The 14,462-nt window shown below is 42.6% G+C and overlaps 1 protein-coding gene across 7 annotated transcripts; it reads right to left on the reverse strand.

Annotated features, from left to right (window-relative positions):
• Nucleotides 1-661: 661 nt before the first annotated feature.
• On the reverse strand, nucleotides 662-14,450 carry LOC147233164 (interferon alpha/beta receptor 2-like). Of its 7 annotated transcripts, none has more exons than XM_086147732.1 (9): nucleotides 11,937-14,450; nucleotides 10,635-10,736; nucleotides 10,467-10,526; nucleotides 9,073-9,205; nucleotides 7,399-7,574; nucleotides 6,563-6,717; nucleotides 4,141-4,303; nucleotides 3,509-3,621; nucleotides 662-1,719 (listed from the first exon to the last, which is right to left on the reverse strand). In XM_086147732.1, the coding sequence occupies exons 2-9, from the start codon at nucleotides 10,645-10,647 to the stop codon at nucleotides 1,699-1,701; spliced, it is 834 nt and encodes a 277-aa protein (XP_086003858.1). In that variant the 5' UTR covers nucleotides 10,648-10,736; nucleotides 11,937-14,450; the 3' UTR covers nucleotides 662-1,698. The 7 variants fall into 7 exon arrangements, with proteins under 7 accessions (XP_086003858.1, XP_086003857.1, XP_086003856.1 ...); XM_086147731.1 differs by having other exon boundaries at nucleotides 10,635-10,749; XM_086147730.1 differs by having other exon boundaries at nucleotides 7,486-7,574; nucleotides 10,467-10,749.
• Nucleotides 14,451-14,462: the final 12 nt, after the last annotated feature.

The following is a 14,462-nucleotide window of genomic DNA, read 5'->3' on the forward strand; positions in this document are numbered from 1 at the left end:
CAACTGGACTTGGAATTCTTCACCTGAAGACATTTCACCCCTTATCCGAGAGGCTTGGGGGGGGGGGGGGGGCAACACCCCCATTAGCTTAGCAACATTACATTACATTACAGTCATTTAGCAGACGCTTTTATCCAAAGCGGCTTACAAAAATTGCAATTCAATAACCGAAGATCCAAAATCCAAAGTACCAGTAGTCGTTATCCAGAAGTCACCACTACCAAATAGCCATCTCAAAACCATATAAATACATACATTAATTTCTCGTTTTTTTTTTAGGGGGGGGGGGGGGGGGGCTATGTGCAATTAGATATGACGGGGTCAATTCACGAGCACCAGGGTCTTGAACTTGATGCCGGCGGCTACTGGGAGCCAGTGAAGGGAGATAAGAAGGGCAGCCCGCTTAGACCTAGTTTCTGCCGATCAACTCCTACATTTAGATAACAAGCCACCATAACGGAGACCAGCCCAAAAACCCTGGCAGTTATATTTGAAAACTCCCCACAGGTTATTAGAACGGGAGAAGCCTCTCAGATGAAGTTGCCACAACAAGAAGATTTCAACAAGAATTCACCAGAGAATTCTGTGTCATTTCATCCCTCAATTCTGGAGCATATTTTTCTCCTGGGCAACTCTTAAAAATAGCTAAAAACCCCTTAAAAGTGAGGAAACCATGTTAAACCATGCTAGGAGGCGCTATTATAGGTGGCTCAAAATTTAAATACCTGTTATGGTAACCTGAACGGGACAACCATTAATGAAGGGATGGGAAACATGTACAATATACATAATCACACTTTAATTACATGTTTAATTTTTTTAAATTTGCAAAATCCTGAAAAAAAAAAAATACACCAGCAGTTATTAGAATAATCATTCTGATCAGAATGACTTCAATTCTTCCTGATATCCAAACAGCGAGAGGGGTCAGCCAGAGATATCAGCACCGACGATGATTATGATGACAAAGATAATTACAGCTTTTCCATGAAAAGAATCCCTGCGCAGACCTCACGGGCCGTACCAAAAAAAAAAGTGGCTACTGTGAAACTTCTCTTCTATCTCTAGCCTGCGAGCTGCTATGTGGCTAACTGAGGAGGAGGCAGGTTGCCATGGACGCGCACAGGAAGTCACGTCTTACGTCCTGGTTTACCGAAGGCACGGAAAATGTGTCAAAAGTGACACTTGTATCCCCGATTTGTGCGATCTGTCCATGAAGTACATGTTTAGATGATTAATTTTCTGTCTTGTAACACAGAAAGGCTAGTCGCTTGTCCACCTTTTCCCCACGTATTCCCCTGAGTAGATGCGCCCCAATGAGGTGGGACGGTGATGTGTTGCTTAGCGGCTTAGCTACTCAGCTGAGCATGTATCTATTTGTAAAAAAAAGGGGGGTGAGAGCTGGTTTTGTTGGGTTTGTTCTTTCCAAAACATACGCACATACATAAACATACATCCGAAAACAGATGCTAGATACACAAGTATTGACCCAGGATGCTGATGGTTCATGAACTCATATCGCTGGTACGAAGGCAAGAGCATGTCTTTCCTTTTCGTCGGCCATGAGTCATTGCCTGCGTCATGGGAGGCGGCGAGGCGGGCGCCCGGTCTTTGAAGACACCAGATACACTTCCTGGATGCCGGCCTCATAGGGTGAGGTGTGACTGGAGATGACGACAGGGGTTGGTTTGGATCTTTCTAAGGGTTGTGCGTCTGCATCTGCGAAGAACGGAGGTGGCGTCCACATGTGGTCTTCTTGTTAAGCCCGCGCAACTTCTAGCTCATAGCATGCAAGGACTGAACCCGTAGACTCACCACTCCGGGCTTTTTTAGATCCGTCCAAAGTGGATATTTTGACCGAGAACGGGGAACGCAAAAGTCAGAGGTGACTTCTCGCATTGCTGAAATGACACATATCTAAAGACTACCCTCTGGTGGCTAGGTCTGTGTAAAGTCACCACTGCTCTGTCGCTAAGCTAACCACTGAAAATGGATAAAAAGAATAAAATGCCTATCAAGGGGGACATCAGCTTGAGGATGCATTCGCCAGCGACGACACTGCAGGGGTTTCCTCAACTTCATGGTGTTCCTCGCAGAGAGAATGCCATCAGTGGCGCGCTAGTGGCTAGCCAGGCTAACATCCTAGCCACATGAGGCGATGAGGAGTCTGATGCAAAGCCTCATGTAGCCTCAGCTTAGAGAACCAACCTTGTAAAAAAAGGCGCAAATGCGATGCAGGCTACATAGCTTTGGCCTTCGCGTGCTGATGGATTTACTCGGCCACAGTGTGCAAAGGCTGTCGCGCAGACAAATTGAAGCTAAAACAATTGACTTTTGGGAGAAGGAGTACATGTCTGGGGTCAAGTGTCCTAAGGGGCGAACCCAGGGGTCGGCAACCTTTCATCCTTACACTGTGGCTCCGAGTGGCTTGGGAAAATAAATGATAAATATTTAATTGAAGTGTATTTCATTTGTGTTAATTCCTTTTTTTTAACTTGTAAGTTGGAAGATTATTGTGATCTTGAAATATTAGATAAAATTATATTCATTATTTTTCGCCGCTCAAGGGCAGAAGTCCCATTAACCAGGTAAAATAAATATTCATGAAGATATTTTGCAAATATTTATTTTATATTGTTTACTGACACAGTGATTTTTTTCCCGATTTATTTTTAAAATTCAGGTCAAGGCTCCGCTACACGCTCTGAAAGCCCAAATCTCAAAATGAGTTCATTACATAAATAAAATAATTTTTTTTTCCGTAATACTTTGTGAATTTCAGAAGCTGCACACTTGTTTATACAAAGTGTAAAGGTAATAAGTAAGGTACCTTTATTTTAGACGTCAAAAAGTAATTGCGGCTCCCAGTGTTTTCTTATCCGAGGAAACCGGGTCCAAATGGCTCTTTGGGTGTTTCGGGTTGCCGACCCCTGGACTAGGGACTGAGAAGAGTTTGGGAACCACTACCCTCTATGGATGTTGACCCGGTCTACCAGATAGTCATGGTATGCTTTGACGTGTCACCGCGGGATTAGCGATCACTTACCAGATGGTGGCGAAAATAGGAATCGTTTTAATTGATGCTGACTTTTTACAATGGCTTGCTACAAAAGGAACATGGCTGAAGCCCGGATGTAGCCTGATGTGTACACTTGGCCGGTGAAATCTTATCAAAATGCACATATATGGAACGGAAAGCTTGAAGTAGAGGTCTTTACAAATCCACCATAACCACGACCTGACACGAGTGCTGGTCATGATCCTGGGTTTATGGTGTATTGGAGGCCCATCTATGAAGAATGAGAATTACAAGTTGCAACCACCTTTTGATCGGGTCATCTCTTTTCTATTGCGAATGTTCAAATCTGTCGGTCAAGTTTTCAAATAATAGTCAGGGTCACTTTGGGTTTGAGGAGCAGGCTTTCTGGACTTTTTAAGCCTGTTTACCATTTTTTCCATCTGTGAAGACCTCTAGCGCGAGATGATGCAGACAGCTAATGACACTAACCGCGCTGATTCGTTCCTGTAACTTGTGGGTCACCTTTCCGCTGTAAACGACCAGCGCCGTGAGGAGGAACCCCAGAACACAGAGGGTACTCAGGGCAACCCACAGCAAATACTCTGTAAAAAGGGGGGGACAACAAATCAGAATCAGGTCAGAAACACCACTGTGAGAGTCCTTTGATTCCACAAATCTTAGAATTTCAGCGCCCCAGGGTTCGATCTTAGGTCCCCTAGCATTTGGCTTATCTTGCTGGCGGTTTTAGCCTTTAGAGACTCTTGATTTTTTGGGACTTTTAGTGGTTCTGCAGGCCAAGATGCAGAAACAGGGAGCCTCGATAAGCGTACTAAGTAGAAATACTTAAAGGGATGAAAATCTGCGAGATGTTCACAGTGCAAAATAAAAACTGTGAATGGCTTTCCAAATACAAAACAATAAAAAAAAGCCTACAGCCTAATGAGTCAGTGATTCATTCGCACACAGAGAGATGTCGAAGTGAACAGTTCATCAACCTGCCACACTTTTGTCCGCCATTTCTAGCCTGTGTATATCTTATTAAAATCAATCAATATATATATATATATTATCCCGTTGATAGTATAGATGTAGTTTTTGCACCGCAAAGTGACCGGACGTACGGGGGATCCTGGAGGGAGGCGGGCTGGTGAAGGTGCAGGTGGGCTCGCTGGCGACCGAGTTGGAGTTGATGAGCGAATTCACAGAGACGGACAGGCAGTATTCCACGCCGGGCTGAAGGTAGGTGACCACGTTCTCCTCTTTGAAGGGCAGAATGAGCTGGAACTGAGACACAACAGGTGAGACGAGAACTTCTACCCGGTCTTCTACTGGTCTGCTGAACACGGGCTTGTAAGTTAGCGATTAGCCCACTGATTCCTGCGTAGGTTGCTTTGTGGATGAAGTTCTAGTGTTTTGTCTGCTGTCGTTGGGGAAAGCGGCGTTGATAAACCGCCCGTTGTTTTCCTCTTCTGTGTAAACAAGAGACGGCGGCGCAGTGACGTCGCTGGAAACCGCGGTGACAAACAGCGGTGTCTGACGTTGTCGGATGCCTCTCTGCAGGTGCGGTTTAGCCGGCAACACAGATGCACTGCAAGAAGTATTTCTTAAAGAGTACTTCCACTTCGACTTCCACTCGTTCATTATCGATACCACTTGTCCTGTGCTGATGGAGGCCTATCGTGTGATTGGACCCCACAAATAGACAACCGTCGGCCCTCTGACTGAATTTCCTGCAAGTGCTTGGACTGTTGGAGGACCCCGGAGAACCCGGAGGAACCGCGCAGACACGAGGAGAACATGGAGACATCAACCGTCAAAAGCCGCAAGACCTGAGACCTGAATTGGGTCGTCAAATGGGAAAGCACCAGACGCACGAATGTAGAACAGGTGGAAAACCACAAACGAAAGAAAGTCATACCGTATGCTACGGGTGTTTTGAGGAAACACCAAAGGGTTCTCAGCAACCACCATGTACCGGTACATTTTAAACCCCACGACGCCCTGAGACAAAACACCCAGGCAGAAGATGGAGAATGTAGCGCCTGCTGTCACCTGCACTGAGGAGTGTAACGGAGACCAAACAACCTCTGCACAAACCGATGGCCCAACACAGGACGGGCCACCACTTCAGGACAAGACTCCGCAGTCCACCTCCACCCGAAGGACAAGGGCCATTCTTTCTGCAGACAGCAAGGACCTTCTACAACTTCCAAACAACCAGGAAAGACCCACCACCAGAACCAGCTCCCAGTAGTTTCCACGTGACTGTCGGTCCTTGGGATCCAACAGGGTCCTTTGTCTCCAATGAGCGACACCCCCGTCGGCATAGCAACCCCCTCAGACCTAGTTTCTGGCCATCAACTCTTCCGTTTATCTGCCCGCAACCCTGGGGGTTACATTCAGAAACTCCCCAAAGGTCATTAAAGCTGAAGAAGACTCTGGGATGAGGGATGAATCTTCTTCAAGTGGAAAAATTTAAGTCCGATCGCCGCGACAGAAGAGTTCCACAAGAACCAGGGACCTTCTCGCGAGGGCGCTAACCACTGCACCACCATGGTGACAATTTGGGGCCTTCGGCGAACCAGCTGACTGTTTCTGGACTGTGGGAGGGAAAATGGACGGCCCAGAGAGAACCAAAGCAGGAGAACGTGGAGAGTACCCTGAACCTTCTTGGACCTTCTTCCCTGCCTTGCACAATTAAAGGAGTCCAGGGAAGTGGATACCGTATTTTGCGGACCATAAGGCGCGCTGCATTATAAGGCTCATGACAAAACATTAATGACAAAGCAAAACAAAACAGTCAGTTTTGTCGATTCATCTCACTTTGTTCCCTCGGAAACTCTGTTTGTTCCCATGTCTCCTAACAGGTGGCATTTTTTGGGGGTTCTCAGTATTTATGTTGAAGCACAGTACGTACCGCTATTACAAAAAGTGGGGTATGTAAGTGTACTACATACCGCTCTCTGATTGGTTTATCGTCGCTAGCGATAGTGGACACGTTGTATTCCAGCACGACATAATCAGTTATCTGATGTTTTCTGAAGTTGCAACCCATATTCAACCAACGGCCGACTAATACAGTACAATGTTTCCGTTTTTGGGGGTTCTCATATTCACAAATATACAGTAATATTATGTTGAAGCACAGTACATACCGCTATTACAAAAAGTGGTGGAAGTAAGCATACTGCGTACCGTTCTCTGATTGGTTTATCGTTGCCAGCGATAGTGGACACCTGGAACAACGTTGTATTCCAGCACTACACGATTAGTTATCTGATTAGTTACCAATGCATATTCAACAAAAGACCAAGGAAAGGTCCGACAATCAATCAGGCGGAGCGGCTTGGTCGCTTACCAAAGTAGCACTAAAACATTTTGACTGACTTTTGAGCGCAGTGTATCACATAAAATTTGTTGGAGGTCAGCAAGCACAACAAGAATTCATACGTAAGTGCGCCTTATAGTGCGAAAAATACGGCACATCATGTCATCGTCAAGATAAAGGAGAACTCTGGAACATCGGTCGATCTGGCTTTTTACCTCGGACCCGTCCCAAACCCTGTGGACGTGGAGATGCAGCTTATCATAGAGTCGGTTCAGCTGCTCTTGATGGGGGCTGCTGGCGGGGAAGCCGACCCTGATGAGCAAACAGTTCCCGCAACCGGACAACGAGACGTCAGGCGGGCCCAACACCGCTGTAAGGTGGAAACGGGAGTCGGGGGAGGGTTTGGAAGCGAGAGCGAGAGACTCAGTGCACATCAAGAGTTCACCAGGTGTCAGCATGTAAAGCAGGGACATTTGTAAACCACCGAGAACGTTTCTATTTCAGCCCGAACCCCGATGTTCTCGATAAATTTCAACCCATACCGAGGTTTTAACTTTCACTTCACTCTAAAAAGAAACTGTCGCTCTGGATGTCGGAGACAGGGTGACCTGAGCGAGAGTAGAAGCAGCCGCTCTGCTTCGCTTTTGGGACACGCGTTTTGGTCCAATGTCAGGAAAACTTGACGGTTTGACGGCTAACGGGCTATCAACTGATTGATTCTGGAAGTCAACAGCGGTTGCTGGTTGGCACCTCCTTCGCTGTGACGGCAATCGTGTCCACGTGATCGGGCTTCGTTCCCCGGTCTCAGACGCCGCGGTGTCATCTTTTGGATCTTGCGTTCACCGGTTGCTTGGTGTAGCGTAACAAAAGCGTTGTCCGGTAACGCGACAAAATCTGGCTAGCTCGGCGCCGACAGGTCACATCACAACCGGAGGACCCAGATTCCCTTGTCTCGTTTGCTGTCAGGCGACTGGTTGTCGTCCGAGGGGCGCCGGAACTACCCGCCTCGGGGTATTTAACGAAAAAAGAAAACAAAATCTCCCGGTCTCACTGTCGGACAGCGGCTGGAACCATCGGGACAGGGTCCAGTTGGAGGTCCGGGTGGGGGTGAAAGCTCTGACGCGGGCCTGGTAGTCACCCAAGTATTCCTTGAAGGCTCTGGTCAGGTTACACTTCTGTCCGTCCGCCAGCTGCGAGCATCCAGATACCGACCACCACTTGCCCCGCCTGGGTGGACAAAAATGAAACCAAGTGATTTGAGTGTTCACGCTGGAGTGTTCATTGGATTAAGGTCCGCGGATTGGGCTGCTCACTCCATAACCTTGATTTTGTTGGTCTGGAACCGAGATGCTGCTCGCTTACTGGTGTGTTTGGGGTCATTGTCTTGTTGAAACACCCATTTCAAGAGACCTGAATCCAATAGAGAACTTGTGGCGTGACATCTAAAATGCTGTTTTTGAGGCAAAACCAAGAAATGCGGAGGAATTCCGGAAGGTTGTCAAATCATCCTGGGATGGAATACCTGTTTCCAGGTGTCAGAAGTCGCTTGGCGACACAGATGTGAAGCCGTTCTCCAAAACGGTGGTTATACGACTACCGTAATTTCCGGATGATAGGCCGCGACTTTTTTTCACGTAAACAACGATGCGGCTAATATATGGACGTCTTAAACATTTATCCTCGTCACATCGGACCGATGAAATGACCGGGAAATTCCGACACCGAAGAAGACGACTTTGACGGTTTTAGCGCGCAGGAAGAAGCCCCGGATAGCGATCGGCTAACCGGTGCGGCTTATATTGAGGCGCGCCCAATAGTCCAGAAATTACGGTAAATATTAGTTTCGTGAATCACAGGAATCTTAATGTTGTTTCAGTTCATTGGGTAAACATTTGACTATAAAAATTTCAGACCCTGCTATTTTTTTTGAACCACTTTTTCCTCATTTTCTGTAAATTAATTCAAATATTGCTACTTTTTTCTTGATGTAAAATATAACATGCCGTGTTCCCAGTGAGTGTAAATAAAAAATATTGGAAGTATTTTGAGCTTTACCCACATTTTTTAGCAACGCTACTGTTATTTTGAACACAACCATTCAGAGGTCATACAGAGACTTATATACTGCTGAAAAAAATAAAGGGAACACTTGAACAACACAATGTAACTCCAAGTCAATCACACTTGTGTGAAATCATAGTGTCCACTCAGGAAGCAACACAGATTCATTTTGACTTGTTTTAAGGACATTACATCAAAGTTGGATCAGCCTGGAGTTTGTTTTTACACTTTAATTTGGAGTGTGATTCCTAATCCAGACCTCCATGGGTTGATACAATTGATTTCCATTGATCATTTTTGTGTGATTTTGTTGTCAGCACATTCGACTGTGTAAAGAGCAAAGTATTTCATAAGAATATTTCATTCATTTAGATCTAGGAGGTGTTTTTTTTAAGCGTTCCCTTTATTTTTTTGAGCAAAACATAGCAAAAAAATAAAATCACCCTCTCATCTAGGCACCATAAAGCGACACAAAATTATTCACCCTCTCATCAGCAGGTCGTAGAAACAGAATTTAATTTATTCACAAGAAAAGTATATCGAGACGGACGCCCACTCACCCTCTCATTCACAAGTCCGACCATTCATTCGCAGGTAAACAACAATCCGACCCGTCAATTCACGCGTCTGGACACCGTCTGGAACCCCAAGCAGACCCGAGTACCTGAGGCTGTGGACCTGGACGGCGAAACGGGCCCCGGCCGGGGTCTCGGGGCCCGGAAGGAAGCCGAGCGCGTGCTCCATGTTGTAGGAAGAGATGGAAACACTGGAGGGCGCGGGGAGGCGCGAGCACGCCGCTGGGGACGGAAAACACACAGCAGGTTGTCGTCGTTTCGGATGATATCGATCGATATTGATGGGGTTAAAAAGAAACAACAAAAAACGAACTTACAGCGGCAACAACAACGACAAAAGTAAACAGACAGGGGTTGAATGAACCTTAACGAGACAGATTCCTGGTCAGATAAAAGCATCGGATATAAAAAAAATAAATAAAAATGAATTTTATATGTATCTGTGGAGCTTCAAGAGGAAAACTGCAAAAAAAACTGCAAAAAAAAAAAAACAAAAAAAAAACAAGGGCCATAAGCAAAAAAAGGAAATAGAATAAAATCATTATGTATGATCACAAATTGAATTTTACACACAGCCATACATATATAAACTGTATATAGTCACAAATTGAAAAAAAAATATATATATATATATATATATATATATATAGATTAAAATCACAAATTTAATAATGAAAAATATCAATAAAAATCACAAATTGAATTATATATATATATTCATTCTCTCTCTCTCTCTCTCTCTATATATATATATATATAACAACAAAGAAAGTGAGACTTTGGGAAAGATAAAGCGCAAGGTTTAAGATGTCTTTACAATGAAAGCATTTTATATCATCACAAAAATGACACATACATAATACATATATATATATAGATATATAAATATACCTATATATATATGTATATTTTTTTTTCAACAGGAAAACAAGGAAGTAAACAGAAAAAGAAATCGAAATAACCTCAACATTCAAGATTCCTTTCGAATAAAAGTGTAATATATGAATTGTATATATATATGTATATATATATATATATATGTCTGTGTGTGTGTGTGTGTGTGTGTGTGTGTGTGTGTGTGGTATCCATAGCCAAACAAACAAAATTGTAGACATAAAAGCAGAAATTTAACTAAGGATGAAATAATAAAAGCATTTTATGTCATCACAAAAACAAAATCATATACATATATATATATATATAAAAATATATATATACATAAAATTATATATATAATTTTTTTTTTTTAAAGGTTTAAGTGAGTTCTTTCAATAGGAAAACCACGGTGAGACAAGGGTGTGAACATTTAACAAACCTCAATGTTCCAGATTCCTTTCGAACAAAAGCATAAAATATAATCGCTGCAAGTGAGCGACACACAGGAGCACACAAAACTTTCATCGAACGAACACACACACACACACACACACACACACACACACACACACACACGGCTCTCCGTTGAATTATTACCAAAGCGTACATGCAGGAGGAGGAAGAAGAGGATGATCAGCCGGCAGCCCATCGTCCCTCCATGGAGTGACTGCGATGCAGGACGGAGGGGTTGAACATAAAGCTGAGGGGAGGAGAAAAGAGAAGGAAAGAGAAGGAAAGAGGAGGAAAGAGGAGAAGAGAGGAAAAGATCTACGACCTTGAGTTTCCATTTCTGCAGAAGTCCCTCCCCGTGAGCGAACCTTCACTCGGTGAATCGACAACAGGGGCCTTTTTCCAGCTCCCGCCTTCCAACCGCCACCTGTTTGTTGTTGCTATTTCAGATAAACGTAACATTCATAGACAAATATGGATACACACACACACACACACACACACACACACACACACACACACACATACATACATACATACATACAGATATACAAAGGAAGGTAGTCATGGATAAACAGACATAATTAATTCCTCTTCCCTCAGCCAACAGTTAAGACAATTTATATTTCATTGTATTTCTTATTCTTCCTCCTTTCTACTATTATCTGTTACTGTTATGTTTTTTACTTGAAACTCTGGCACAACAATTTCTTTCGGGATAAATAAAGTTGTTCTCATCTCATCATAAATATATATGTATGTGCTATTTAACCATATAATATATACATATATTCCTATGTCTCTCTTGGATATGTAAATATATAGGAGGATATATAATATATATGTCAGAGGTATTTCTTTAGGGATAAATAGTTATATTCTATTTAAATCTATGATATATCAGTAGACACAGGAGTATTTATATACAGTATACATACGTGTGTGTGTGTGTGTGTGTGTGCTTGTGTGTATATAGCTATTAGATAGAAATAAACAGGACTGTCAGAAAATTTGAATATTGTTATAAAGTTCTTTATCTTCTGTAATGGAATTACAAAAACAAAAAAAAAAAGTCATACGTACTGGATTCATGACGAATCAACTGAAACATTGCAAGCCTTTTATTATTTTAATATTGCCGATTATGGCTTACGTCTTAAGAAAACTCAAAAATCCTATCTCAAAATATTAGAATATCATAAAAAAGTATTGTTTGCTTTTTTTAATTGCATTACAGAAGATAAAGAACTTTATCACAATATTCTAATTTTCTGAGACAATCCTGTATATATAGATAGATATAGACAGATGGATTGATACATAGGAATATATATATATGTATATGTAGTAATATAGTATATGCAGATAGACTGACAGATAAATTGATTTAAATTTTTTAAAAAGTAGTCATACAAATATACACACGGACAGATTGATAATATCTTTACAATCACTATAAGCCGTGGTGTAACAAAAGGAAGCAGTGTGTGTGTGTGTTTACATAATCTACCACTTTTTTATTGATTCTTTTTTTCTTTTAAATCTGTAGATAAGGTGCCTGAAATAAAATGTATTATTATAATCGTGGCATGCAGGAGGTTCCTGTAATTGGATCAATGATGTTTACCAGTAACTCCAGGCTCTTTCACTTTTCTTTCATCTGGTGTCCATCAGTCGGCGTCGTCCAATCGGTGGCTCCTCCCCCCGACCAGGCCCTGCTCTCATTGGCTCTTCGTCCGATCCAGAAAAACAAAAACAATCACTAGATGATTAACTCCTGGTATCTTCTGGGAGGTTCAGGTCAGATAGCGAAAACTGTCAAGTAAACATTGCAATCACTGAGAGAAGAACGGAGAAGACGTTGGTTTTACTTGATGTTCTGCTGACTCGTCGGTTCCTCGAGTTCCTTTTCGGTTTCGTTTTCCCATTTTTATGTCTTTTACGAGCTTCTCCTTTTTTTTTTTTTTTTTGTCACCGTGAGAGAAGTAGCGGAATTTGAGGAAAGTTTATTGATTCATTCGCGTGGTTGGGTAGGAGGTTCTAACGTTCTGGCACGTCATCGCCGACACGGAGAAGGAGGTCTCAAAGTTCAGCGGTTTTTGTGGAAGTCCACATCGGTGAGGACCTCGGCTGGTCCCTCAACACCACGTAGATGGTTGAGAAGGTTCAACGGCGGCTGTGCTTTCTGAGGAGGTTTGGCAAACCGCCTGAGATCTTCAGCAAAGCTCTGGACCACAAACACCTGCAACCAGTGCAGAGGAGATCACCAGAACCCGGCATCTTCTCTGCAGAGCATCGACCGCTAGAGATTCTACAGGAGGGCTTCCTCCATCGCCAAAAGAAGAAGAGCTTGAAAAGCCGACAGGAGCCAAAAACCGTGTTGAAAGCGGCACCAGCCTTTAGCTTGTTTAGCTTGTTTAGCTTGATTAGCTTGATTAGCTTGATTAGCTCGCCGTTTCTGTCATTTCCAGTTTCCTGCACTATACATTAAAATACATTAATTCACTCATCGGAAAGACATACAACCATTCGCTCATTACGTTACATGACATTCCGGTCATTTGGCAGATGCTTTTATCCAAAGCGACACCCAAAAAAATGCAATTCGGTCACCGAAGATCCGAAATACCAGAAGTCGGGAGTCAGAAGTGACCGCTCAACTAAATAGCCATTCATACATTGGGAATGAAGACAACACTCACTCATTCACAACTCATAGACATACAATCATTCACTCATTCACAAGGTGTAAAGACATACAACCATTCATTCACAGATTAAAGAAATATAACCATTAACTTATTATACAACTCAAAAAAATTCAATCATTCACACTGTATAAAGACATACAACTTTCACTCATTCATAATGTTTGAAGGCAACAATTCACTCATTTATGACTCAAAAAATACAATCATTCACTCATTCACAAGGTGTAAAGACATACAACCACTCATTCACAGCTCAAAAAATTCAATCATTCACACCGTATAAAGACATACAACATTCACTCATTCATAATGTATAAAGACAACACAATGATTGGTTGAGTCATAATGTGTAAAGACGTACAACCATTCACTCATTCACAGCTCAAAGACAACATTTATTCATTCACAACGTTAAGACAACACTCATTCAGTCACAATTCAAATAAATACAACCATTCACACTGTATAAAGACATACAACATTCACTCATTCACAATGTTTGAGGGCAACAATTCACTCACACAACTCAAAAAATGCAATCATTCACTCATTCACAATGTGTAAAGACATACAACCACTCATTCATAATGTATAAAGACAACACTCACTCGTTCACAATTCAAATAAATACAACCGTTCACACATTCACAATGTGTAGACATACAACCGTTCACAATATATGAAAACATTCACTCATTCACAACTCAAAGAAATTCAATCATTCACAATAAATAGAAATACAACACTCACTCGTTCACATTTCAAATAAATACAACATTCACTCATTCACAATGTATGAAGACAACATTCCCTCATTCACAACTCAAAGAAGTACAATCATTCACAATAAATAGAAATACAACATTCACTCATTCACAATGTTTGAAGGCGACAATTCACTCATTCACGACTCAAAAAATGCAATGATTCACTGAGTCATAATGTGTAAAGACATACAACATTCACAGCTCATAGAAATGCAACCATTCACAATATATAGAAATACAACATTCACTCATTCATAATGTATAAAGACAACACTCACTCATTCACAATTCAAATAAATACAACCGTTCGCTCATTCACAATGTGTGGACATACAACCGTTCACAATATATGAAGACAACAAAAGAAATTCAATCATTCATTAACAACGCACAGACGTAGAACCCTTCGCTCGATGATAACGCGTTAAAACGGAACTGAACGCTTCGCAGCCGGGATGAAGATCAGCACCTCCAAATCCCAGACCGCGGTGCTGAACCAGTAACGGGTGGAACGCCCGTTACCGGGATCGAGGAAGAGGTCCTGGACGGGCGGAATCGGTGCGGCGTCTGCAGCGATGGCGACTCCGAGGAAGGAGCCGAAAGGCGAAGCTCTCAATTTAGCGGTCGCCTAAGGTCAGCTATTTGTCATCTCGTTAAAAGCGATATAGAAGCGAA

This window comes from Fistularia commersonii, chromosome 6, assembly GCF_037954325.1.
Source record: "Fistularia commersonii isolate RoL2024-O1a breed Wild chromosome 6, RoL_Fcom_v1.0, whole genome shotgun sequence".
In the NCBI taxonomy this organism is placed as follows: Eukaryota; Metazoa; Chordata; class Actinopteri; order Syngnathiformes; family Fistulariidae; genus Fistularia; species Fistularia commersonii.